Source organism: Chionomys nivalis, chromosome 1 (assembly GCF_950005125.1).
Source record: "Chionomys nivalis chromosome 1, mChiNiv1.1, whole genome shotgun sequence".
In the NCBI taxonomy this organism is placed as follows: Eukaryota; Metazoa; Chordata; class Mammalia; order Rodentia; family Cricetidae; genus Chionomys; species Chionomys nivalis.
Window position 1 is genome coordinate 111,559,935 of NC_080086.1, and position 25,460 is coordinate 111,585,394.

General features: G+C 41.4%; 1 protein-coding gene and 1 non-coding gene across 4 annotated transcripts in view; one reads left to right on the forward strand and one right to left on the reverse strand.

Annotated features, from left to right (window-relative positions):
- Positions 1-25,460, forward strand: part of Brd4 (bromodomain containing 4) — a 78,758-nt gene that overhangs the window by 18,588 nt on the left and 34,710 nt on the right. For all 3 annotated transcript variants that reach the window (XM_057789020.1, XM_057789039.1, XM_057789029.1), the window contains exon 2: positions 24,488-24,806. In XM_057789020.1, the coding sequence (XP_057645003.1) occupies positions 24,522-24,806 (285 nt within the window). In that variant the 5' untranslated portion in view covers positions 24,488-24,521. The remainder of the gene's footprint in view (positions 1-24,487; positions 24,807-25,460) is intronic.
- Positions 1,404-1,510, reverse strand: LOC130889579 (U6 spliceosomal RNA). The gene has a single exon (XR_009058608.1). It is a non-coding gene; the product is annotated as a U6 spliceosomal RNA (small nuclear RNA).

Sequence of the window (25,460 nt, forward strand, 5' to 3'; positions counted from 1 at the left end):
TGGGACAGAGTCCTGTTAGCTTGCCCAGGTTGGCCTTAAATTAATCTGCTTCTGAGTAGTGAGACCTATGAGTGGCCACTGTGCCTGGCCTTGCTGTATGTTAGTTAGGGTCTTTATCCTGTGTCTTTTACAATGAAGGCTGTTGTAACAGGAGTGTAATAATTAGCCATCAGATACTTACCCCTTCCTTCACTTTAAAAACTGGAAACATCAGGCAGATGTTGGGACTTGTTGAGTGAGACTGGCCTATAGTGATGGGAAAGCAACTATCTGTCCATACTACAGTTAAAGGGGGCAACTAAGGTGTGGGTACAATTTTGATTCTAAGCACTATTGTGACTTGTCTTAGAAATATGAAAATAGGTGTTTATAGGTTTTTTCATTCTATTTTAATGACAGTTTATATTTTAATCACAGAGTCCCGTAGACAGATATATCATTTTAGCTGCTTTTTCCTCTGAACATGAAGATGTTTTTTAGGGGCTACTTACTAATTTTGACTCTTTAGCATTTCAGCATTTTTTTGTCTAGGATTTTTCATCATCTCTCTGAAGACACAAGTATCTTTACTAGAGATTTAATCAACACTTTAAAATTTGGCAAAGGTCTTTCAGAAAATATTATGAAAAAATATGTTTTAGCAATTTTTGCTATGTCAACACAGTTGAGTTTTCCCAAAAGGTTAGCTATATTTTAGGCACTTTGAATTTGCTGTGCATTGGTTTTCTCTTCCTCTTTTTTAAATACATATTTTTATTGATATTTATTGAGCTCTACATTTTTCTCTGCTCCCCTCCCTGCCTCTCCCCATTCTCTTCCTCTTAACTAGGAATGAATGCTTCCTTTTCTCCGGTGAGTATGAACACAGGGATTATATAGTCTGTGGTTTTTCTTTTTTCTTATATTTTTGATACATGGTCTTAGTAAAGGCTTGACCTCCAGCTTCTCAGTGTGGATTACACATCTGCCCTAATTGATCCATCTATCCTTCCCTGCCTGCCTGCATGCCTCCCTCCCTCCCTCCCTCCCCCCCTTCCTCTGTAGTAAGGAACCACTTGTTCGTCCCAGCAGCCCAGAACTGAAATAATCACACAGAAACTGTATTAATTAAATCACTGCTTGGCTCATTAGCTCTAGCTTCGTATTGGCTAACTCCCACATATTAATTTAACCCATCTTCATTAATCTGTGCATCACCATGAGGTCGTGGCCTACCAGCAAAGTTTCAGCACATTTATCTCTGTTGGATCCATGGCGTTTCCCTTCTTTCTCTCAACATTCAGTCCAGTCTTCCCAGCCTACCTAAGTTCTGCCCTATCAACCAAGGCAGTTTCTTTATTCATTAATGGTAATCACCGCACACAGAGGGTACTCCCACATCATTCTTCCTCCTTCTCCATTTTTAAAATAGGAAACACTTCATGAATTTGCATGTTATCCGTGCACAAGACCATGATAAATCTTCTCTGTATCGTTTCAATTTTAAAATACGTGCAATTGAAGCAAGTACTTTATTCTCTCTCTCTCTTTTTTTTTAAAGATTTATTTATTAAGCATACAATGTACTGCTGGCAAGGAAGGCACCAGACCTCATTACAGATGGTTGTGAGCCACCATGTGGTTGCTGGGAATTGAACTTGGGACCTCTGGAAGAGCAACCAGTGCTCTTACCCTCTGAGCCATCTCTCCAGCCCCACACTTTATTCTCTTAAGATTGTGGTATTGGGGCTGGAAAGATGCTCTTTTAGAGGATCTGAGTTTGATTTCTAGTACCCACATGGCTACTGACAACTCTAAGTCCAATTCCAAGGGATCTGACAGCCTCTCCTTACCTCTGAGGGTACCAGGCCTGCATAAAATAGAGAGGCATGCAGACAAAACACTCAACACACAGGGATACACATTGTCTTGATTTCTGCTTTGCCTTTTCTTTTTTTCTTTTTTTTTTTAATAGGGGCCTTACTATGTAACCTTGGTTTGCCCAGAGTTCCCTTTGTAGACCAGGATGGCCTTGAATTCATAGGCATCCTCTTGTGTCTGTCTTTGCTTTTGCACAAATACTAAAGTCACCAGCACCGTTACTTTACATAGAGACTTCTGTCAGAAACACAAAATTTTCATCAAGCTGTGTTCTACTTTTGTTTTAGAGAAGTTTCTAGTCTGAGCAGAGTTAAGTCTAGTTTGGAGGTTTGTTTTTACTGATGTTCTCTCAGTCTCTGTGATTAAACACGAATCATTTTGTAAAGGTACTTTTTAAATTTATTTATTATATATACACTTTCCAGAAGAGGGCACCAGATCTCATTACAGATGGTTGTGAGCCACCACGTGGTTGCTGGGAATTGAACTCAGGACCTCTGGAAGAGAAGCCAGTGCTCTTAACCTCTGAGCCATTTTTCCAGCCCCTGTAAAGGGGCTTTTTGTAAGTTGTGAACTAGCAATTAAGTTTCTGAACCTTTAAAAAATATAAAAAGAATGCTTTGCTTACACGTATATATGTATTTATGCATGCATGCATGCATATATGTATGTAATATGCCTGGTGCCCTCAGAGATCAGAAGGAGAGATTGGATCCTCTGGAATTGTCATCACAACCTGTTTTGAGCCACCATGTTGGCATTGGTAACTGAGCCCCGGTCTTGGAAGAGCAACAAGTCCTTAACACTGAACCTTCTCTTCATCCCCCGTGTGTGTGCATCTTTTTGTCTATAGGTGATAACTACTCTCCCATTTGTTTTGATTTTGAGATAAAAGACTGACCTCAAACTTACTATAATAGTTCTAGTTGACCTTGAACTCCTTCCATCTATCTCTTGCTGAAATTTCATCACACCAGGGTATGTGTGTGCTTGTATGTATAGACGAGTGGGGTTTTATTTATTTTTATATATTTATTTTTGATTTTTCAAGACAGGGTCTCTCAGTAGCTTTGGAGCATGTCCTGGAACTAGCTCTTGTAGACCAGGCTGGCCTCGAACTCACAGAGATCCACCTGCCTCTGCCTCCCTAGTGCTGGGATTAAAGGCGTGTGCCACCACCGCCCGGCTATTTGTTTGTTTGTTTATTTATTTTGGTTTTTTGAGACAGGGTTTCTCTGTAGCTTTGGAACCTACGAGTGGGGTTTTATGTATTCTAGGCAAGTTCTCTTATCTACTGTGCTACATCCCTAGCCCTCACACATTCTTTTTAAAGATTAATTTATTTTTATTTTCTGTGTATGAGGGTTTTGTCTTCATGTCTGTGCGTGTACTGTATGCCTGGCTGGTGCCTCTGGCGGCCAGAAGAAGGTATTTGTTGTATTCCCTAGAACTGGAGTACAGTGTGAGCTGTGGTGTGAAATGCTGGAAATTGAACTCAGGTCCTCTGGAAGAACAGCCAGTGCTCTTAACCAAACCATCTCAAACTTTTTTTTTTCCTTTTTGAGACAGGGTTTCTGTTGGCTATTCTAGGATTTACTATATAGACCGTACTGGCATTGAATGAACCCTTTGTCTGATTTTGCCTCCCCATTATTGAAATTAACGGTGTGTGCTGCCACTCCCAGAATTTCCACATTCTGTAGAAAAATTATTTTTAATAACCTAGCGGTAGTGGTGCATGCCTTTAATCCCAGCATTTACGAGGCAGAGGCAGGCAGATCTCTGAGTTCGAGGCCAGCCTGGTCTACAGAGAGAGTTCCAGGACAGCCAGAGTTGGTGTACAGAGAAACCCTCTCTAGCTCGCCCCCCCAGTTGTTTGTGTATATGGGTGTTTTGCTTCCTCGTATGTTTGCACCATGAGTGTGCAATACATTAGATCATAAGAGGGTTCAGAGCCCCTGGGACTATAGTTACAGTTATGAAGCTCCTGGTGTAGGAATCAAGTATAGGTTCTCTGGAAGAACAGCCGGTTCTCCTAGCCGCTATCCAACACATGGGTTTTAAAAATAATCTCCCAAGTCATTCATCAGATCTAGAGGCTCCATTTTGCAAGGGTTTTTAGTAACATATTTAGGTTTTTAGTAATACATTTAGTTTTTAAAAAATATTTATTTTTTTAAAAATTATGTATCTGCGTATGAGTATATGCACGTGAGTGCAGTGTCCTCGAGGGCAGACGGTGTCAGATTTCCTGGCTTTGCAGTTGGCCATGGTAGTTGTAAGCTATCTGATGATTGTGCTGGGAACTGAACTTGGTCCTCTGAAAGAATAACACGCACTCTTAAATGCTGAGCCATCTCTCTAGTATCTTATATTCTTTTTACTATAAACCTTGAAAGGGCTTACTTAGGTGAGTAAGATGCGAAGCAGATGACCACTTACTGTAAGATAGCGCTAGAATATCATTTTTTGCTCCCCTAAGTGATGGGTACTGAGTGACTACTCCGGTTTTGCCCAGGGAGGAAGGAACATGAACATTATACCCCAGAATCCACTCATTCTGTATCACCAAAAGAACTATGGAACTATATTACTTTTCCATGTACTTGAGAGTTCTGCCTGAGGCTAGAGCATTGCAAAATAAATTGCAGTTGTGTGAATGAACTCTAGGAGGTGGGAGTAGTAGCTGAACTTGGAAACCCAACATTCTGCCTACATGCCCTTTCATCCCCCCCCCCCCTCTCGTGATAAAAGGATTGGATGACTTGTAGATGGGGCTAGAGAGATGGTTCAATGGTTGAGCCCATGTTCAATTCCTAGAATCCACATGACAGCTTAAAACTGCCTATAACCCTCCTGGCTTCCACAGGCACCCACCTGGCAGTAAAGTGATGCACAGACACAGCAAGTCAAACATTCATACACCTAAAATAGAAAGAAAAGAACTGGGGGTACTGGAGAGATGGCTCAAAAGTTAAGAACACTCAATTCTCAGCAATCACTTGGTGGCTCACAACCAACCATCTATAATGAGATCTGGTGCCCTCTTCTGGCGCATGTATACATAATAAATAAATCTTAAACAAAACAAAAGAACACTTGGCTTGTCTATCTAGACCTCCTTTTCCTACATGTGCATGTGTAAGGCTTAGCCTTTTGTGATCATTTTAAGCTTCAAACACTTTGGGACCTTCCAACCTGCTAGGTTCCTCACTTGATATTGTCACTTCATATCTGATTGGAAAGAAGAGGTTACAGACACAATCACAGTAGCACAGTATAAAAGATATAGTTGGGTGATTGTAATTTCAAATCTCAGTTTGTTGGTGGTTTATAAGAAAACAGCTATTTAGCTGGGCGGTGGTGGCGCATGCCTTTAATCCCAGCACTCCGGAGGCGGAGGCAGGCGGATCTCTGGGAGTTCAAGGCCAGCCTGGTCTACAAACAAGAGGTAGTTCCGGGACGGGTACCAAAGCTACAGAGAAACCCTGTCTTGAAAAACCAAAAAGAAAAGAAAAAGAAAACAGCTATTTTCACGTTATCTGTAAACACCTTGCATTTGCAACTTTGTTTTTAGTTCTTGAACATTTTTTGTTGATTCTTTGGTATCCTCTAGGGAGGTAATCACGACATCTTCAAAGAAAGATTTAGTTACTCCCTCCCAGTCGTACCTTTCTTTTGTTTCCTTTTGTTATTAGGTTAGTTAGGACTTCAGCACAATTTAGAGGACACCCTTGCTTGTTCCAGATCATAAAAAGGGCAAAGCCTCTAATTCTTCAGTTTACTTGTGAATGTGATACAACAATCTGTCTACTTTCAGAACATTTAGGAAGATCACAAGGAGGGCAGATGCAGGGTTGTGGAAGACAGGGTAAGCTAGTGTAAAGAAATCTTAGGTAGAATACCTCAGCAAGAGAGATAGGGAAACTTAGTTTCCCTGATCCTACCATGTAATGGATGCATTACCGAGGTGTTAGGCATGTGGACCACTGACCCTAGACTTAGGGTGGCATCCCTGGACTGCAGTGGAATGTTATACAGCTTTTTTAGCAAGTTGGTTCTCTGAGGTTGACAGATGCTACCAACGTTCATCTTTAACTGTTCCTTGGACTGTTACCCCCTTACTTGGAACCTCTAATTGGTAGCAGAGTAGGAAAATAATAAACAACAGAGGCAAAAGTATAATGTTGAGTGTTTTTGGAGTTAGACATGCTAGTTTGTTTACTGAACGGCCTTTCTGGCATGGAGCCTCCTTTCCTGCCCCTCTCTGTCCTTGACTGCTACACCACTTCACCACTCAGGGACCAGGGTTCCACAGTCCGCCAGTGGCTAAGCCTACCAAGGAGTTTGGATGTCAGCCAGACCTTGAAGCCCTGGGCTCTGAGGGAATTGGTGATTTTGTTCATTTTGGATTATTCCTGGCATCTAGCCGTCATTTGCGTTCTTCCCTGGGAACCTGGCAGAGGAGTCTCAAAAATTGGCTCAATCTGCCCGTGGAAACACAAGCCTGCTCTAGGTTGTTAGTTTTTTTCTGATATATTGAGCAGACTTCAACAAACAGTAGAAAAAGGGTGGGGATGATTATCACTAGGTTTCCAGGTCAGTATTTTATATCATTCTGCCCCCTTTCCATTCTCGTCTTCTAGCCATCAAGATAGCTATGTTCCAGTTTTGCTCGGAATCGGTAGTGAAAATGTCCTCCTCTTCTCATTCCCTTGTTTGTGATTGGACTGGACAAAACAATGGCTCCAAAAAAATCTGCATTCCAGGGTATATTTACTGCATTGCGTTGGGGTTTTCCAATTTGATTTGATTCTTCCTCCACTGAACTGTATATTCAGGCCTTTATTAGTTACAGCTGCAGTAATGGTGGAAAGAGAACGTTACACTTACTCATCCACTTAATGTTTTGTTGAATACAGAAATTTTTAGCTTTGGATTATGAGGAAATTGTTGTCAAGTTAAGTTGTGAAAACTCAGAGATTTCTGGTGCCTCTAGCATGTCTCTCTTATTTCTTCATTGTTCTCAATTGTGCTTTGGGTCAGAATCATGTCTTGAAGTTTCGAATCACCAGGGAAGGCTTTTTAAAATGCAGCACTTGAGTCAGACAGTGGTGACTCACACTTTAATCCCAAGACTTGGGAGACAGAGCCAGGTGCACCTCTGATTTTGAGACCAGCCTGGTCTATAAAGCAAGTTCCAGGACAGACAGGGCTGTTACATAGAGAAACCCTGTGTCAAACTCCCCCCCACACACACACACACAAAGGGAAAGAAAGGCAGGCGCGGGGGATACAACACTTGGTACTTAATAGGGACCCCTCTATTGAAATATCTGGAGGAGCCTAAGTAAGCATCAAAAAAAAAAATGTAAAAGTGTCCTAGATGCTACCGGCTGTGAAGTTATGCACACCATTGCTTCTAGTCTTACCCTGGGTCAATGCTTGGCTATTTAAAAATACTTGATACTAGATTTCTCTTGTTGAGCATGACCATTCAGTCAATGAATGGTTGTTTGGTTTGTTATGGCCCAGTTGACTGTTTCAGCTGTACTTAAACTGATAAAATCTGAGAAATTAATCGTTACCACCTTCAGTTGTAGTGGGAGCTGCGGGCCTGCTTTTTGTCCTGCCCGGCTCCTGCATGGCTAGCTTTACACCAGAAATAACGACACACAAATTGTATTCATTTAAACACTGCTTGGCCCATTAGCTCTAGCCCTTACTGGCTAATTCTCATATCCCAATCAACCCATCTCTAATAATCTGTGTAGCATCAGTCTTACCGGGGAAGATTCAGCATGTCTGACCTGGCGACTTGCTTCATCGTGTCTGCCTCTGAGAGGAGCTGCCCTGCATCTGCCCGAGAGAGGGGAGCATGGCGTCTGAGCTCACTTCCTCTTCCTCCCAGCATTCTGTTCTGTTTACTCCACCAACCTATGTTCTAACCTATGAGGGCCAAGCAGTTTCTTTATTTTTGCTTCTTGTATCATTACTACCATGATAGTACTATTCGCAATGGTCATGGACCTTCAAAAGATTTAGACTAGCGTGGGCTACATAGCGGAGACCTATTAGCAGAATTAAGCAGTAGAAACAACCTTAACTTAGGAAATATGCAAAATGTAGTTATACCCATGCAGTGTAGTATCATTCAGACTTAAAGGAGACTGACATGTTATGATTCTGGTGGATCCTGAACACAGTATACACCAGTGAAAACAGCCAGATGCAAGTAGACAAATAATGTTTTTCTTTTTCCTTTCCTCTCTTTCTTTCTTTTTTGGTTTTTCTCTGAGGCAGGGTTTTTCTGTAGCTTTGGGGCCTGTCTTGGAACTCACTTTGTAGACCAGGTTGATCTTGAACTCACGGAGATCCACCGGTCTCTGCCTCTCGCCTCCTGAGTGCTGGGAGCACTGCCCCTGCAAATAATGATGGTTTTCTACTCAGAAGATATTTGTACAATCATATAGACAAAAATAGAACAGTGGTTCCAGGGCAGAAGTGAGGAGTGACTGTTTAGTGGGCAGACTTTTATGTTGGATGATGGATAGGTTTTGAGGAAGGATGGGATTGATGATTGTACAATGAGGATTGTAAATGTCTTTAGCACTACTGAGTCTCTCACTTTCTAGCCTCGCCTGGCATCCCACCACAAACCATACATGTAAAAATTGGTGTTCTGAGCCAAGTTGTGGTGGCTCACGCCTTCATAACAGATATTTACATCATGATTCATAACAGCAAAATTACAGTTATGAAGTAGCAACAAAATAATTTTATGGTTGGAAAGTCACCAATATGAAGAGAAACTGTATTAAAGAATTCCAGCGTTAGAAAGGTTGAGTGAGAATCATTGACCTAAACTGTCTTAGACCTTTGTGGTACAGGCTGCCTATAATTCGGAAATTCCTCTTTTCAGTACGCTGTAGTTGAAACTGGTTGATTTTAAAATGGCTGTCAGAATGACTGCCAGACAATTTAACTTCCTTATAATTACATCTGCTGTTAACTGATAGACGTACCCCATGTGTCATGACAGTTGATGAATATTCTGGCCTCTTTTGATACTGATAGCAACTGAATTCCTAGAAAATTTCCAGCTTTTCCCAGAAGCCGTGAAGATTCTTTTCTTTATTAGCCTACCCCTCCTCTTTTTTTTTTTTTTTTTTTTTTTTTTTTTTTTTGGTTTTTTGGTTTTTCGAGACAGGGTTTCTCTGTGGCTTTGGAGCCTGTCCTGGAACTACTCTGTAGACCAGGCTGGTCTCGAACTCACAGAGATTCGGCTTCTCTCCTCATTTTTTTTTTTTTTTTTTTTTTTTACTCTATACCTGTAACCTCCCAATCCCTTGAGGATGAGGATGATTTGGAGGTTAATTTTTTTTCCTTTTGTTGTTTACTGAAGTAAAAGTTCCACTGTTGGGTCCATAGTTTTCAAAGTGCAAAAAGAATTAAGAATTTCCAGGATGAGTTGCATATATGTGAAAATGTAACAGTATAAACCTCTGGGTTCTGTCATTATAGCCTGCTTGAGAAGGTGTGGTAGATCAAATCATACTTAACTCATCAAAGAGGAATCGGCAGGTAAAATAGCAAGAACAGCATGTACAGTCACAAAGTTGTAATATAGGTTTGGTTTCGTGAACTGTCTTATGCAAAGTACTACACTACTTTTTCCTGAGCATTTCTGGTGTTGCTGTTGAAGACTGGAAGCTGAGACTAAAACTTCAGAATCAAAAGAGGTAGTTAATCTGGGAAGCCAACTTCATATAAATTTGTTTATGAATGGGATATTTCAGTAGAGAAAGTTGGGTGGATTGCGTCATTCCACTTATATTATATGGAGGAAATGAGGAAAGATTAAGAACCACAGAACCTCAGTAGTGAAACCAATAAGGAATACCGCATTTTCCCTGACCAGGTTCTCTCGTTCCTTTGCTCCCTCCTCTTCCTCTTTTCTACTTTATTTCTAATGGCCTGTCTTTGTGAGGCCATGACAACAAATGTTCTTATATCATATCTTAAAAGTTTTGTTGTACAACAAAGTATGTAATAAGTCATTTGTTGAGTGAGTGGCTGAGTGAGAAGTCCAGTTTTCAACCTAATAGTAATAAACAGTTCAGACTACAGAGTTGAAGTGATGGACGTGCTCTCCAAGCCTACTGTTGTTCCTTGATCAGCCTTAACCAAGATTTAATTTGCAGCCCATTCTTTACCTTCACACAACTTTTGTAGGGAAGTCAGAAGGTATCCTTATAAATGCTTGTTAGTAATTAGGTAAAGATAAATAGTGGGCAGATCTCAGGAGCAGTTTGCACCCTTTCTGCAACTCATTGATTGGGCTATTGTGCCATGGTGTTTATTTTCCATCTAGGTCCTGCTGGAGTAGTCAGATATATTTATCTTCTACCTCTGTAACTGAAGATTTCTTTCCCTCTTTGGTGGTACTGGGGATGAAACCTGGTGCTTTGTGAGGTCTAAGTACTCTGCCTTCTGTTTATACCCCTATACTAAGGACACTGCCTCCCTCAAGAAAGGGTTTCTCTTTGTAGCCCTGGTTATCCTAGAACTTGCTCTAAAGAGCATGCTGGCCTTGAACTCAGTTCTGCTTGTCTCTGCTTCCCAAGTCATCGAATTAAAAGGTGTGGATCACCACCACCTGGCTCAAGAATACTTTTTAAAACCTCAAATTAGTAGATATATCTAACAGTATGGGTTGGTATTTTGTGTTAAAATGAATGAAAAAGTCTTTTCTCTCAGGCTTAGAGCATTTATTTGGGGGGGTGTTCTGGGTTGTATTGCATCCATTTATTATTAAAAAGGTGTGCGCTCGTACTGGATTTAATAAGATTTTTCTTCAGCACCCATAGTACGTTTCTTCACCTGAAAGTCTCATGCATTTTGATGCCATTTCTATGGCAACTAGTGAATTCCCAAGGGAGCAGGTTCTATTTTTGTGTCTAGAATGATAACAGGATTATTGAAGGCATATCTAAAATTCTGTTGTAAGCCAGTGCTGAGTTACGAAGAGAATTGAGCTTACCCACTACAATTTTTTGGTTTTTCGAGACAGGGTTTCTCTGTGGTTTTGGAGCCTGTCCTGGAACTAGCTCTTGTAGACCAGGCTGGTCTCGAACTCACAGAGATCCGCCTGCCTCTGCCTCCCAAGTGCTGGGATTAAAGGCGTGCGCCACCACCGCCCGGCTCCCCACTACAAATTTTTAAAAATTAATTTTATTACTGCTTAACCTGACTGGCTCTGGGACTCACCAAGTAGAGCAGGCTCTTGAACTCACAGAGATTTCCCTGCCTCTGCTTCCTGAGTGCTGGGATTAAAGGTGTATACCACCTCTTCCCACTGTCTGTCCTTTTAATAATCTACATGTCCCTCTACATAGTTTGTATTAGAGTTTGGGGCCGCAGGCCTTGATAGGATATGTTTCTTTTACATGTATGTCTGCACCACAGAAGGGGAGGGCATAAGATCCCCCAAGAACTGGAGTTAACGGACAGTTGTGACCACCTGATGTGGGTACTGAGAACTGAACCTGGACACTCTGGGAAAGCAGCGATGCTCTTTTTGTTTTATTTTGTTTTTTCCCAAATAGATCCTCAGTAAAATAATTAACGACTTTATTCTCTGGGTATACAAATTTGTATATAGAGTATATAAATCTTGGTGCATTTGGTGTGGTAGTCCACTCCTCTCAAAAAACTGAGGGTTGGGCTGGAGAGATGACTCAGTGGTTAAGAGATCTGGCGTGTGAGCATATATGCAGCCAGAATGTTGTATACATAACTAACTAAATAAATCTTTTTAAAAAAAAATATTTATTATGTATACAATATTCTGTCTGTGTATGCCTGAAGGCCAGAAGAGGGCGCCAGACCTCTTTACAGATGGTTGTGAGCCACCATGTGGTTGCTGGGAATTGAACTCAGGACCTTTGGAAGAGCAGGCAATGCTCTTTTTTTTTTTTTTTTGGTTTTTCGAGACAGGGTTTCTTTGTGGCTTTGGAGCCTGTCCTGGAACTAGCTCTTGTAGACCAGGCTAGTCTCGAACTCACAGAGATCCGCCTACCTCTGCCTCCCAAGTGCTGGGATTAAAGGCGTGCGCCACCACCGCCCGGCGCAGGCAATGCTCTTAACCACTGAGCCATCTCTCCAGCCCAATAAATAAATCTTAAAAAAAAACAAACAAACAAACAAAAAAAAAAACCCGAGGGTTGGGAGCGTAGCTCAGCAGTAAAGCACTTGTCTACAGAGTCCCATCTGTAATATAGCAGGGGATGGAAGTAGGAGAAAACATACTTAGCTTTCCAAAAGCTGGGGGGTTACAGAATTGTACCATTATTGCCAGCTCAAGAAGGCATCTGTTTTTAACTTGTTTATTATGTTTCAAAAACCGAATTTCTTCAAAAAGTGAAAATTGTGACTGCTTCTTTCCTTTCACCCACTGCCTCAGGAAACTTGTCTTGACCCCTTGCTACTACCTGTGACACCCTGTGAGGTATCTCTCTGTCTGGACCTGGTTATAGGTGGTGTGCCATGGCGTATAAGTCATTGTCCCCATAAGCCACATCTGTTTTAGCTTTTGTTTTTGTAGCTTGTCAGATTTAGCTTCATGGTACAGTTTAGAGTCAGGAAAAATGCTTCTTCAAATCTGGGGCATGAAAACAAATGCACTTAATCTTGGAGTTCATTCTTTTGAGACAGGGTTTCATGTAGCCGAGGCTGCTCTTGAATACCTTATCTTCCTGCCTCAACAGGTGTGCACCAGCAGCTAGAAAACCTATTCTTCTTCTAGAATCATTTAAAGATAACACTGCCTGGTAGGCTTCTGACTTAGGCATCAGTTGAATTGAACCTAGAATGTAAATAACAGAGGCGTGAGAATGATGGGATAAGGGAGAGCTAACAAAGACAAGCTGAGGTAGAACACTGGACACATTTCTGATTCAGTTACTTGAGTTGTTTTCTTTTAGAGTGTTATGGACAGAGGAATTTATTGGAGCCAGGAGTGCATGCCTGTTGGAGTTTCTTTGACGATCTCACCAATAACTTTGCCTGTCTGTGGAAGCCCCAGCAATCTATTTCTGTGACCTTTCTGTTCCCTAAGCAGATAATTCTGTAGGCATGTTTCCCAGCAATAAAAGAATTCATTCACGGCATTCACAGAGCGGTATGTTCAGTGGTCTGCCTTCACATCCCTGAGGGGTCCGGAATGTTCCCTCACTTATGGCAGAGCACTGACTTGTGTATACTAGTTGCTCAGCTGTTGTGACAAGAAGATAGAATAGATTTCTGTACCCTTTTGGAGAAGCCATGTAATGATGTAAAGAGTTAGATTCTGGCCGGGCGGTGGTGGCGCACGCCTTTAATCCCAGCACTCGGGAGGCAGAGGCAGGCGGATCTCTGTGAGTTCGAGACCAGCCTGGTCTACAAGAGCTAGTTCCAGGACAGGCTCCAAAACCGCAGAGAAACCCTGTCTCGAAAAAACCAAAAAAAAAAAAAAAAAAAGAGTTAGATTCTGGAAACTTCTTTATACTTAATTGGCCATATCCCTTAGTGTATTTTCCTTGTTCTAAGATTTTCCTTCAATTTCTGCTATATATGGAAGTATTAAAGTACCTCACTTTAATATTTTTAGAGTGGATTTCTGCTGCTTCCTTTGCATATATACTATTTATTTATTTGACTCTTGGAGAACAAACTTGTTTTCCCCCTACTTTAAGCTGACAATAACCTAAGACCATGACTCCTACCTGCCACCTCTAACCTGCTGTGCTATGTTCTCTTTAAACTTGATGCTTGAAAATCCAATCCATTCCAAGCTCTTAAACTCTTTTTTTTTTTTTTTTTAATTTGTTTTTTGAGACAGGGTTGGTTTCTCTGTAGCTTTGGAGCCTGTCCTGGAACGCACTCTGTAGACCAGGCTGGTCTCAAACTCAAAGAGATCCACCTGTTTCTGCCTCTCGAGTGATGGGATTAAATATGTGTGCCACCACTGCACAGCTCGTTCCAAACTCTAAATTATTTTTGAGTCTTACTCAGTCGTTTCCTTCCCCTCTTGGAGGATGTGTGCACTAGGAATTGAAATAAGAGCTTTGTACATGATAAACATGTGCTTCACACTGATCTATGCCCTTAGCACCCTCTTCCCCTTTGTGGTTTTTTTCTGGTCCTGTAGTAGCCTCTCCGCTAAACTTGTTGTTGTTCCCTTCCCCTCAACAAAGATCTCAAAGGGTTTGTATTGATGTGTAATTAGTAAGATGACTAGCTAGTAGACAGGTTGCCATCCCTGTGGGAGCATGGTCTTCTCTTTTTAGTTACCTCGGTTTCTCTCACATTTGAGAAGAAAATCTCATCAGATGTAAGAAACCAAATGCAGCCAAGACTGCTTTCATTGTGGTTGTTTTTAAGTTTTTCGAGACAGGGTTTCTCTGTGGTTTTGGAGCCTGTCCTGGAACTAGCTCTTGTAGACCAGGCTGGTCTCGAACTCACAGAGATCCACCTGCCTCTGCCTCCCAAGTGCTGGGATTAAAGGCGTGCGCCAGCACCGCCCCGCCATTGTGGTTGTTTTTATACTGGCTTTCTGTTCTATCTAGCATCTAATGCTGGATTTTAACTTAGGGACTTTTAATTAAAAGTTTTGTTTTTGAGAAGGTCTCACATGTAGGTAAGGCTGGCTTCAAATCTAGGAACTTCATAATTCAGCCCCTATGGTTCTAGGAGTACATGTACACACACCACAGTGGTTTTTGGAAGCTTTCAAATCCTTAAGAAAGATTCATCAGTTAAAATTGTGCTTTATTTACTTTTTTTCTTCTCTGTCCTCCTTATGAGGTCTTACTATGTTGCCCAGGTTGGCCTTTAATTTCGTGCTTTAGAGATCTTCCTCTTACCTCAGCCTCTAGAGTAGTTCAGACTACTCTTGTGTCACCATGCCTCTCTTAATTCACCTCCCTCCCGAAGCTTCAGATGTGATATTATACCTTCTCTGTAATTTCACAAAAATCTTTTTATGAAGATGGCCCAGTGGATAAAGCATTTGCTGTGCAAATATGAGGAATAGAGTTAGGATCCCACAATCTTTGTAAAAACAATGGAGGTGTGTGGCTGTCAACTGTTATCCTAACACTAAGGAAGGAGGGGTAGGATCACCAGGATAAGCTGGCTAATTAGAGTAGGTGATCACCAAACTGAGTTCATAGAGAGATCCTGCTTTAATATGAGTTCAATCAAGGAAGATACCCGGTATCAATTTCAGGCCTATAGGCACATATCACACACAGAGACACATGTATACCTGTATGCATGCTAAAATGAAATAATGAGGGCAGTCTTGTCAGATGTGGTGGTGAATGCTTGTAATATAGGTACTTAGAAGACAGAACCAAAGGATCATGAATTCAAGGCCAGCCCAAGCAACCTTGTCTCAGTAGACAAACAGGACATTCTTTCTTGTAATCAGGGATGGGTGCAAATGGGTATTTATATACCTATACAGCATCATGGTTTATAATAACCACACAAACTGTAAAAAAAAAAAAAAAAAAAAAAAAAAAGAGGGGGGTGCTGGGCAGATGGCCCAGTGATTAAGAGCACTGACTGCTCTAATAGAGGACTCTGGTTTGGTTCCCAGCACTCTTGCAATGGCTCACAACCATCTGTGACTCCAATTCCATGGAATCTGACCTCTTTTGGCACTCGGCATACATGTGGCGTACATACATAGATGTAAGCAAAAACACTCATACACATTAAAAAAGAAAAATATGAAGTGTCCAGAAACTGAATGTGTACATGTGTGGTTTATATGTACAGTCAACTTTAAAACCAGGAAGGGACTTCTGACATATGCTGTAAGGTGGATCCTGCTAAATGAAATAATCCATGAAGTTGCACTCAAGTGAAGAGGCCTCTAGGTAGTTAGTTGCCAGGGACTGAAATTAGCAAAACAGGGTGTTGGTGTTTAATGGATGCAGGATGGAAAAAGTTACAGATATGTGTGGGTGGTGGTTATATAGTAACGTAAATGTACCTAAAGGTTTTAGTATTTGTTGAAAAAGGAGAGGTGGGTTAGCATAGTGGCTGTGCCTGTCATTCCAGTGTACTGGGAAGGCTAGGGCAGGAAGGAGACTCATGATTTAGAGGCCAGATTGGGGCACTGTTTTATCAGTAACCTATCTCCAAAGGGTAATGAGGCTGGTTTGGTGGCTAACACCTTTGATCCCAGTGCTGAGGACCTCTAAGTTTGAGGCCAGCCAGGGCTACAGAGTGAGACCCTGACTCAAAAAATACAAAACAGCAGAGATCACCTGCTTCTGCCTTCCAATTGCAGGATTTAAAGGTGTGCACTACTGCCACCTGAACCCCCTAGCAAGCAGTTGTTTTTGTTTTTCTAAGACAGGGTTTCTTTCTCTGTGTAGCCTTGGCTGTCCTAAGCTCTTTAGACCAGGCTGGCCTCGAACTCAAAGAGACCCCACAGAGACACCTCTCCATCCCCGCCACTGCCTCCCGAGTGGTGGGTTTAAAGGTGTGGGCCACCACACCTGTAATAGGAAAGTCAACGATTTTATCCTATATTGAAATCCTCCTGTGTTGTTTCCAAAGATGTTTTCGCCCGTTTACACTTAACTACATAGTTTGCTTCTAAGTAGGCATTCTGAATTAACAGACATGCACTGCTAACTTCAGCATGTGCTGTGCTAGGGCTTGAGCCTGAAGGCTTCATGCATGCATCTAAGTAACTACTGCCAGTCGATCTATTTTGCGCATTTCTGACCGTAGATTTTTGAGTGAAAATTTTTCTTCGAATTTGAGTTGTACAGTGTGGAGTGCCAAGATTAGGTATGCAACATTAAACATTTTTAAAAATTATTTTGGGGGTTTGTGAAAGAACACAAGTGATTATGTGAAAGCCAGAGGGTAACTTTTGGGTGTTGGTTCTCCTGTGGGTTATGGGGATCAAACGTAGGTTGTCACACTTGTACGGTAAGCCCTTTTACCTATTGGGCTATCTCCCTTCCTCCAACCCTGCTTCTTTTTGTTGTTTGTTTCAGAAGACAAGGCTGGCCTAAACTTGGAGTTTGTCTCCAGGCCTAGCCAATAATGTGATTAATGTTATAAACATCACATGTTGAAATACTTTGGACATAAGAGATTTAGCAAGCAAACTATTGACTTTACCTCATAATGTGCCATATGATAACGTTATCACATTTCTGTGGATACACATGGATACAGTGTCATTGATGGAATTTCCATTTCTGGGGCATTCCACTAGACCCTCTTAACTTTCTGTCCTATGTTGATGCAGAAGTCTTTTGTCCTTTGAATTCTTGGCTGATATCTCATTTGTCCTACTGAGATCTCAGGCTGTTTGAGTGCCCCATTGCCTGCCCAGTCTCCTCCCATTCCACCAAGTGTTAAGTCTAACAAATTAGGTTACTTCTAGTGTGTCCCTGCTTATACCCGGCTATTTAAGATATTTTTAATGTATTTTTCCTCCTAGACTGGAAACATTTACCAGCCAGGGAGATGGGGAAAAAAAAAGACAAAGATAGATTATTATATTTTTTTCCTCCTCTGGTTTTAGTCTGTTATTCTGTACTTTAAACTTATTACATGAATATTAGTTTTATCTTTTTAGTTTTTATACAGAAGCAACAAGGAGTTCCGTGGAGTACTACATTTTCATCTGCTGTGTGATAGTTTCTGCTTGGAGTTTGGTTTGCTGTAGGCTGAAAGTTCCCTATTGATAAATAGCTTTCTTCTTTTCTTTTCTTTTTTATTTTCGGGTTTTGGAGTAGGAGCTCATGTATCCCAGATAGGCCTCAAACTGTTTCTGAAGCCAAGAACAACCTTGGACTTCTGATCCTTCCCACCCCCGTCCTGGGTGTGTATAGGTATAGTCATATGCTACTATGCCCAGATTATATGACTCTATCAACTGATCGATGTTCCAAGTCTAGCTTTTCTTATTTAGACCTTCAAGATGAGTAGTCTGCAGAGGAGTAAGGTTCTGAGTCTCAGATGCATGCCAACCTGTGTTCTTGAGGTTCCTCTGGATACCTAGATACACCAGGGAGGGGTTGATTATTATTGCCCTTTCACAGAGACAAGGGTGATTGGGAAAACCCCAAGAGGAAATGAGACATGCCTTATGTTACCTGCTTTTTTTCCTGTACCACTTCCCTCTTACTAGTGTTGGTTGGGGGTACTTGATTTCTGTGGGTTACTTTGTGGAAGGAAGATGGATTTAATGTCAAATGCAACATTACTTCTTGCGAGGTCATAGCTCTTACTCAAGGGTTTTTCTTTTTCTTTTTTTTCTTTTTGGTGGGGATGCTGCTTTTAACTGTTTTAATTTTAAAATGATGTAGGGTTTATTTCCATTTAGCCCCCAGTCATACTGGAAGTTACTGAGAAGGTGTAAGTGCAAGCACCCCCTTCAAACTGACTTTGGTTAATTTTCTTCTCAGTAAAAAATGGAACATCGGCTGAGGACTCTGCTGCAAGTTCTTATTATTCTTAAAAAGAAAAAAAAAAGAAAGCTGTTTTGTCAGGCCAGGCATGGTGGCACACACCTTTAATTCCAGCACTCAGGAGGCAGATGCGGGCAGATCTTTGAGTTCAAGGCCAGCCTGGTCTACAGAGTGAGTTCCAGAACAGACTCCAAAGCTACAGAGAAAACTCTGTCTCGAAAAATAAACAAAACCCCACTATTTTATAGCATTTTTCTTTCCCCTTCTCTTCAGAAAGTCTGGAATTCTGTGGAACAGTGCCGACAAACTAGCCCTCAGGCTAGTTGGAGTTTCATTCTTACCTTTTTGCCTGTCTGTGGTTGCTTTCACATTGTGGTAACAGAAGAAAAGATTGTTTTGAAAGACCTATGTTCATCATGCACAGCGGATAGTATTTGCTCTGTGCTCCTTTACGAGAAAAGTTAACTCAGCAAGCTTGATCACGTCCATACCAGTGTTTGGTTTGTTTTAATCAAAACAAACCACTGCATGTTCTTCCAGAAATATTTTAAATTCATGAATTTTTTGGGTGGGGGGTTCAAAACAGGGTCTATCTGTAGCTTTGGAGCCTGTATACCAGGTTGGCTTCAAACTCACAGATAAATTCATGAATCTTTCTGTCCAGATTTAGCTGTCAGTGCCATGATGTGACCTCTATGTTAGCTTTTTTCCCCACAACTATACACATGCTGTTTGTCTATCAAGATCACTGGCAACCTTTACAGAGAAGAGGTAAAAAGTTCAACTCTCATATTCCCATTGTAGCTGTCCTGCCTATTGCTTTTTTTTTTTTTTTTTTTTTAAATAAAGGCAAGGCAGTAGAATTCTAGTTAGTGTAGTTGTAGCCAGCCCAGCTTCTGCTCTTCCTGGCTATAAGATCTTTTTTGGCCCATGCCTTCCGCCTTCCCCATGCCGTTGGGGAGGCAGAACTTGAGTGTATATCACATTCCCTTAGCAAAAAGGCTGGCTTATTTTCATCTTCACTTATCTGGTTCAGGAGAAGATTCAGGGTCTGTGTAGTACTGTAGAGTCTAACTTGGCAGGACCAAGAAAGGAGGGGCAGTATATACAGACTGATCAAAAAAGGATTAAGGTTTCTAAGAGCTGCCTCAGCACACAGCCACTGCTCCAGGCAGTGCAGTCTGGCTCATGATATAAGTGTTGTTCTCACCAGCTGCAAGAACTAGTCAGAAAAGTAATCCCGGTTGTACTTCCCCACTGACACAGATTGCACAATTAAATGGTGCTGTCATCATAATTGTGAAGTAGCCACTACTCTGGGACCAGGAGAGGAATGGACCTTTTCACATTCATGTTGTATAACTAGTATTTCAGCAAAGATGTTCCTAGGGCAGGGCAAAATATGCTGCAACTTGACTAGTAATGAGAAATTATGTGTGTGTTTAATTTCTTTCATTTCTTTTTGAGATTGTAATATGATTAGATTATGTCATTCCTCTAGTCCCCCTCCCCCCATATGTCCCTCCTTGTCCTTTTTCAAATTCATGGTCTTTTAAAATTGGTCGTTGTTCACATGCATATGTGTATGCATATATATATATATATATATATTTTTTTTTTTTTGGTTTTTCGAGACAGGGTTTCTCTGTGGTTTTGGAGCCTGTCCTGGAACTAGCTCTTGTAGACCAGGCTGGTCTCAAACTCACAGAGATCCGCCTGCCTCTGCCTCCCGAGTGCTGGGATTAAAGGCGTGCGCCACCACTGCCCGGCTTGCATATATATTTTTAAGTATAAATAAAACCTCAGTGTATGTAAAGTCACTTTTATGTTTTCAAGGTTGACCATTTGGTATTAGATAACCAATTGGTGTGTTTTTCCCTGAGGAAGACTCTCCCACCATCAGCATTCCTTAGTTGCCTGTGTTCTTTGTGTAGGATTGGAGCTTTGTGACCTGCTCTCAATATGTCTATTGTTTGTCCTTGTTCAGCTTGTGTTTAGGCTGTTGTGTTGGTGAGACATTATGAGTATAACTCTGCATTACTAGGAGTCAGTCTCACAGCAATCTTCCTGATCCTCTCTAGCTCTTACAACCTTTCGACCACCTCTTCCACAGTGTTCCATGAGCTTTAAGGTATAGGAGTGTTTTTAGTTGTATTCATTAGGACTGGTCTCTATGAATCTCTGCATTTTGATTGGTTGAGGTTTTCTGTAATTGTCTCTGTTGTAAAGAGAAGTTTCATTCACGAGAAGTGAGAACTGTATTCCTTTGTGGGCATAAAGACAAATATTTAGAAGGTAGTTAGGGATTATACTGATTTAGTTAAGTGGTACTTGTGGTACTTGTAGGTTCTCCTCCAAGATATATGCCTTCACTAGCCCTTGGTAGTTGGCTAAGTTTCTAGTACCAAATATAATTTTCCCTCCTGTTGAACAGGTCTTGAGTGCAGTCTTGGTAGCTCTTGGCTACCATGAAGGGTTGTGTGCTGTGCTTGCTAGTCATCATTATGTTTCATTGGAGGCATACCTGGGTTGGTCTGTTTGTTGCTTCCCTCCTTTGGAAGCTTGCATAGTACCTTCAGGTACCATGAAAAGCTAGTTTTCAGTGAGGAGGCATTCAGGTCAGTTCCAGTTCAGGGACCTTTGTGCCCTGTGTCTGAAGTACATGATGTCTTCAGAAATAGGAACTTTTCTTCCACCTCTCTAGAGTAACCCAAGGCATAGCAATAGCATGCATGTTTGGGAGTCTCTTAAACTGCCCTAATGAACAACTCTAAAGAGGGCTTCTCATGCCTGTTTGGAGCTTTTTTTATTAGGTGGTTTTTGGATTTAGGAGGGATCATTGTGAGCCCAAATGAGAAAATATCATTAAAATATATAATATTTATATACAAACATAATGTGTATATTGGTTTTTCTTTAGTGAATAAGTTAATAGTATGACTTTTATTCTTACTGTTATTTTACCCTCCTTCCATTTTTTTTTCTCCATTCTCCCTCCCTAAGTACTCCCACACATTTGCCAGATCACTTATATCCTGCTATTCACCTCTCTAGTGTTCCCCCAGCCCCTTACCCTGGCAGTGGTCCCTTTCTTACTTCCCTAAGTTTTACTACAGTTACTCCAGGGCATGTACTCATGAGAAATAAGATGAAACATTTGTCTTTCTGCATCTGGGTTACCTCACTCTATGTTGTTCCATCCATTTATCTGCAAAGTCCTTGTTCATTTTTCTTTATTATTGCCAGTATCAGTGCTCCTTACCTCTTTGTTTTTGTTTGTGGTAGACTCTGTCATTGCCTCCAGTGTTTTATGCAAATACCTTGTGCTTATAGAAAGGCACCATGTTTTAAGGATATATGTGAATTTGAATGTATTTTTCCTATGTGCCTGGAACTGACCATATTGGCCAACAGGAAATAAGTTTAAACTATATCCTTTCAGGCCTCTTCTTATACCCAAGCTTCAGCAGGGAATTGTGCTTTTGATTTTGCTTATAATGATGTGCAGTTCTCCTTGCAAACAGATGACCAGTTACCACAAGGTGTCTCCGTTCTGATTGATTTGTTGGGACCGAAAAATGTTTGGAGATAGCACTACTAGAAATGTGACTTGAGCCCCAGCTCATGATGCTCTGTAGTGAAGGTAGGCCTTCTTGAGGGATGAAGTGTTATTAGCCAAGGCAGACGCTCGTGGTTATTGCTCTTATGCTTTTGAGACTGCTCTGAATCAGAGTGCACTAAGTACTCACTACTCCATGTGACATCCATTTGACTGCTGTGTTGTCACGGGTATCATGGTGAAGGTGATGATGCCACTGTCTGGCTTGTGAGGTTTCTGTGAGAATTAAACTAATATAGCTCAAGTCTGTAATACAGAGCATAGAGAGCATCGTTAGCACATTAAAGATATTTTCTACGCTTTAGGGCAGATGATACAGTGATGGCTTTCAATTAATAAGCACTCATAACTGTTACCTCCCTGGCATTTTACTGTCTGTGTGTTATAACTTTAGGAAGAAGGTGAGTCTGACAGGACAAGACAGAACTGGTGGTATTACTGGGACTTCAATGGACTAGGAGACTGGAACCAGAGAAACAAAGTGGGACTGGTCACATCCACTCAGTTTACTAAACTTCTTAGCAATGGGTAACACATATTCCGTACTAGCAGCTGAGGCCTGAGATTAAAGACATTCACCATCATTGCTGAACTATCAACTGTTCTTAAAATAGCCTTATCACAATGTTAAGAGGGGAGATGGTATCAAAGAATGTCTTTGAGAGGGCTGGTGAGATGGCTGAGAGGTGAAGAGCCCTGACTTCAATCCCAGCAATCACATGGTGGCTCATAACTATCTATAATAATGAGATCTGGTACCCTGTTCTGGTATGCAGGCAGAACACTGTATACATAATAAATGAATGAATGACTGAATGAATCTTTTCTTTTAAAAAAGTGTCCTTGAGAAGAAGCCGTACTTAATCAGAAGTTGGTGAACTTTGGGAGTTATATATACACATACACACAGTTTATGTTAATGGATATATCTATATATATCTATATATACACACAACACATACACATACAAATTTAGAGGTTCACAGACTTTCACAGCATCCTTAAAAATCTCAAGTTGGGCCTGTGGAGATGGCTCAGAGGTTAAGTACTTGCTATCCAAGCATGAGGACCAGAGTTCAGATACTCAGAAACGCACATAAATGCCAGATGGACACAGTGGCTATAGGAACAAGTTGGCTAGTAAGGCTTGTCTTATCAGTGAGCTCTCGGCTGGATTGAGAGATTGTCTCAATCAGTTAAGGTGAAAGAGCAATTGTTAATTCTCAAAGTCAACTCAGGGCCTACACACATTGAAACACATGGATATACCCAGCACAAACATATCCGTGTGTATAAAATAGGTAAAGGTAATTTCTGCCTTTTTATGTGTATGCACCAAAGTAAGCATTCTGTGTCTGGGGCAAAGCATATATAGCACAGAGATGATCTATTTAGCCTCCCTTCAACATCATCCTCACTAGGCCTCAACCATCTATGCGCCACTCAAGGCTGGCTAGCTAGCTGGTCTTTATTTAACCATCAGCCCAGTCAGACTTAAGTGAGGTAGATACACCTTTAGTTTAAACTGTGGTACCCTTTCACCATCTCTAATTCTGTGTTGAAGAGATGCCAGGACGAGGCTTTATATTCCATAAAACCCTTCCTCATTCCACTTCTTAAAGAGGGAGAGGTTGCTAGTCCTTGAGCTGTGGTTTATTTATAAGGATTAGTTTATTTCATTAAGGTAGTTGGATTGACAAGTATGAATGGACTTTTTTTTTTAAATGAGCAGTAGCCTTTTATGAGATTTCTTTACTCAGTAACCATGCATTATTTGAGTTACTCAGAAAATGTTCTCAGTAATTGTAAAGCTGTCCAAAGTCAGGTGAATAGGACTTACCTTGCTGATACTTCCTTTGTAGCCCTGGCCTAAATAGAAGTATTGATTTGGCTTTGTGCTTCATAAGCCACAGTTACAAACAAGGTCTTACGTAATCTTACCCTGTCACGCTACCAGCATCCTCTAAAGGTCTTCAGGTGAGGAGAGGGTTGTGCAGATTTGCAAAACATGCCTTTATTATACCTTCTTCCTTGTGAACTCTGTAGTTCTTGGTGACTTTGTTTGTTCCTTATAAGCTTCTACTGAGTTCTCTGCCCCTGGCTGTTGATAGGTTATATATACCTATCTCCTGTGCTAGATGGCCAGGCTTTTTGTTGTACTGGGATTGTGCGTAATAGGCATGCATTTTTACTACTGAACGGTGTCCAGAGAGTCTCCTTTTTATTTTTTGTTTTGAGACAGTCTGACTGAGTACTGAGTTGTCCAAACAGGTCTTAAATTTGGTAAACTACCTTCCTTAGCCTCCAGCGCAACCAGGATTACAGGCCCTTATCACCAGGCTTAGCTAGATAGCCAGTCTTAGAGAAGCACTAGGTCCTTTTAATTGGGTTATTACAATTCCGACCAGTTGCTGGCAATTGATTACAATCTTTGGAGTCTGCAGCCAGGGTCACTTGTCATTTCTAGTGTAGTCTATGTGCTGTGGTCTCTGATGGGACTTTTTTTCTTTCTGTGTAGAGTGCCTGGTGAAGAATGTGATGGGATCTCTAGCATGTCTACGGAGAGCGGCCCTGGGACAAGATTGAGAAATCTGCCAGTAATGGGGGATGGACTAGAAACCTCCCAAATGTCTACAACGCAGGCCCAGGCCCAACCCCAGCCAGCAAATGCAGCCAGCACCAATCCTCCACCTCCAGAGACCTCCAACCCTAATAAGCCCAAGAGGCAGACCAATCAACTGCAATATCTGCTCAGAGTGGTGCTCAAGACACTATGGAAACACCAGTTTGCGTGGCCTTTCCAGCAGCCTGTGGATGCCGTCAAGCTGAACCTCCCTGTGAGTAGCTGGGCAGGGCCTGGACTACCACCACCCTCAGTTTCCTGGTGAAGGCAGATTCTGCAGATGGGTGGAAATGGGTTTAGAATTGTGGTAAGAACTCTAAACACAAGTATCCACAGTGACCTTTCAGTATATGGTTATAGTAGTCCTGCAAATCAAACAGGGGGAAAAAAAGGGAAGCTAACTGGCTTAGGTATAATATTTCTTAGTTAATTGGGACCCCAGTGAAAGTTGTATAGGAAGAGATTAAAATAAGGTGAACTGAAATCAGAACCCCAACTAGTAGTCCAAGCCCTTTTTTTTCCTCTAAGCTTTGCATCACCACCAAAGCACTGCCAAGCTGGTAAAAATATTGGAGCATCTCCCAGAGAACATGGTTGAAGGGGACTGTGTTATATGTCCCCTAGAGATATTACACTTCCTATCGCTCTCCAGAACATACTTTATCTTGGTTTTTCCTTCCTTTCTCCCCTTCCCTTCCATTTTTCCCTTCTTTTCTTGAGGATGTCCCATTTGTATACATCCCTAGCAAACAGCTCTGTAGTCTGAACTAATTCCATGAACCTCAGGGAGTGGTTGGAACAAATGTGTTCATATTTCTAAGTTGCTCTCTGGAATGTGCTGTTTTCATGCACTCCTGGCAAATGTGTT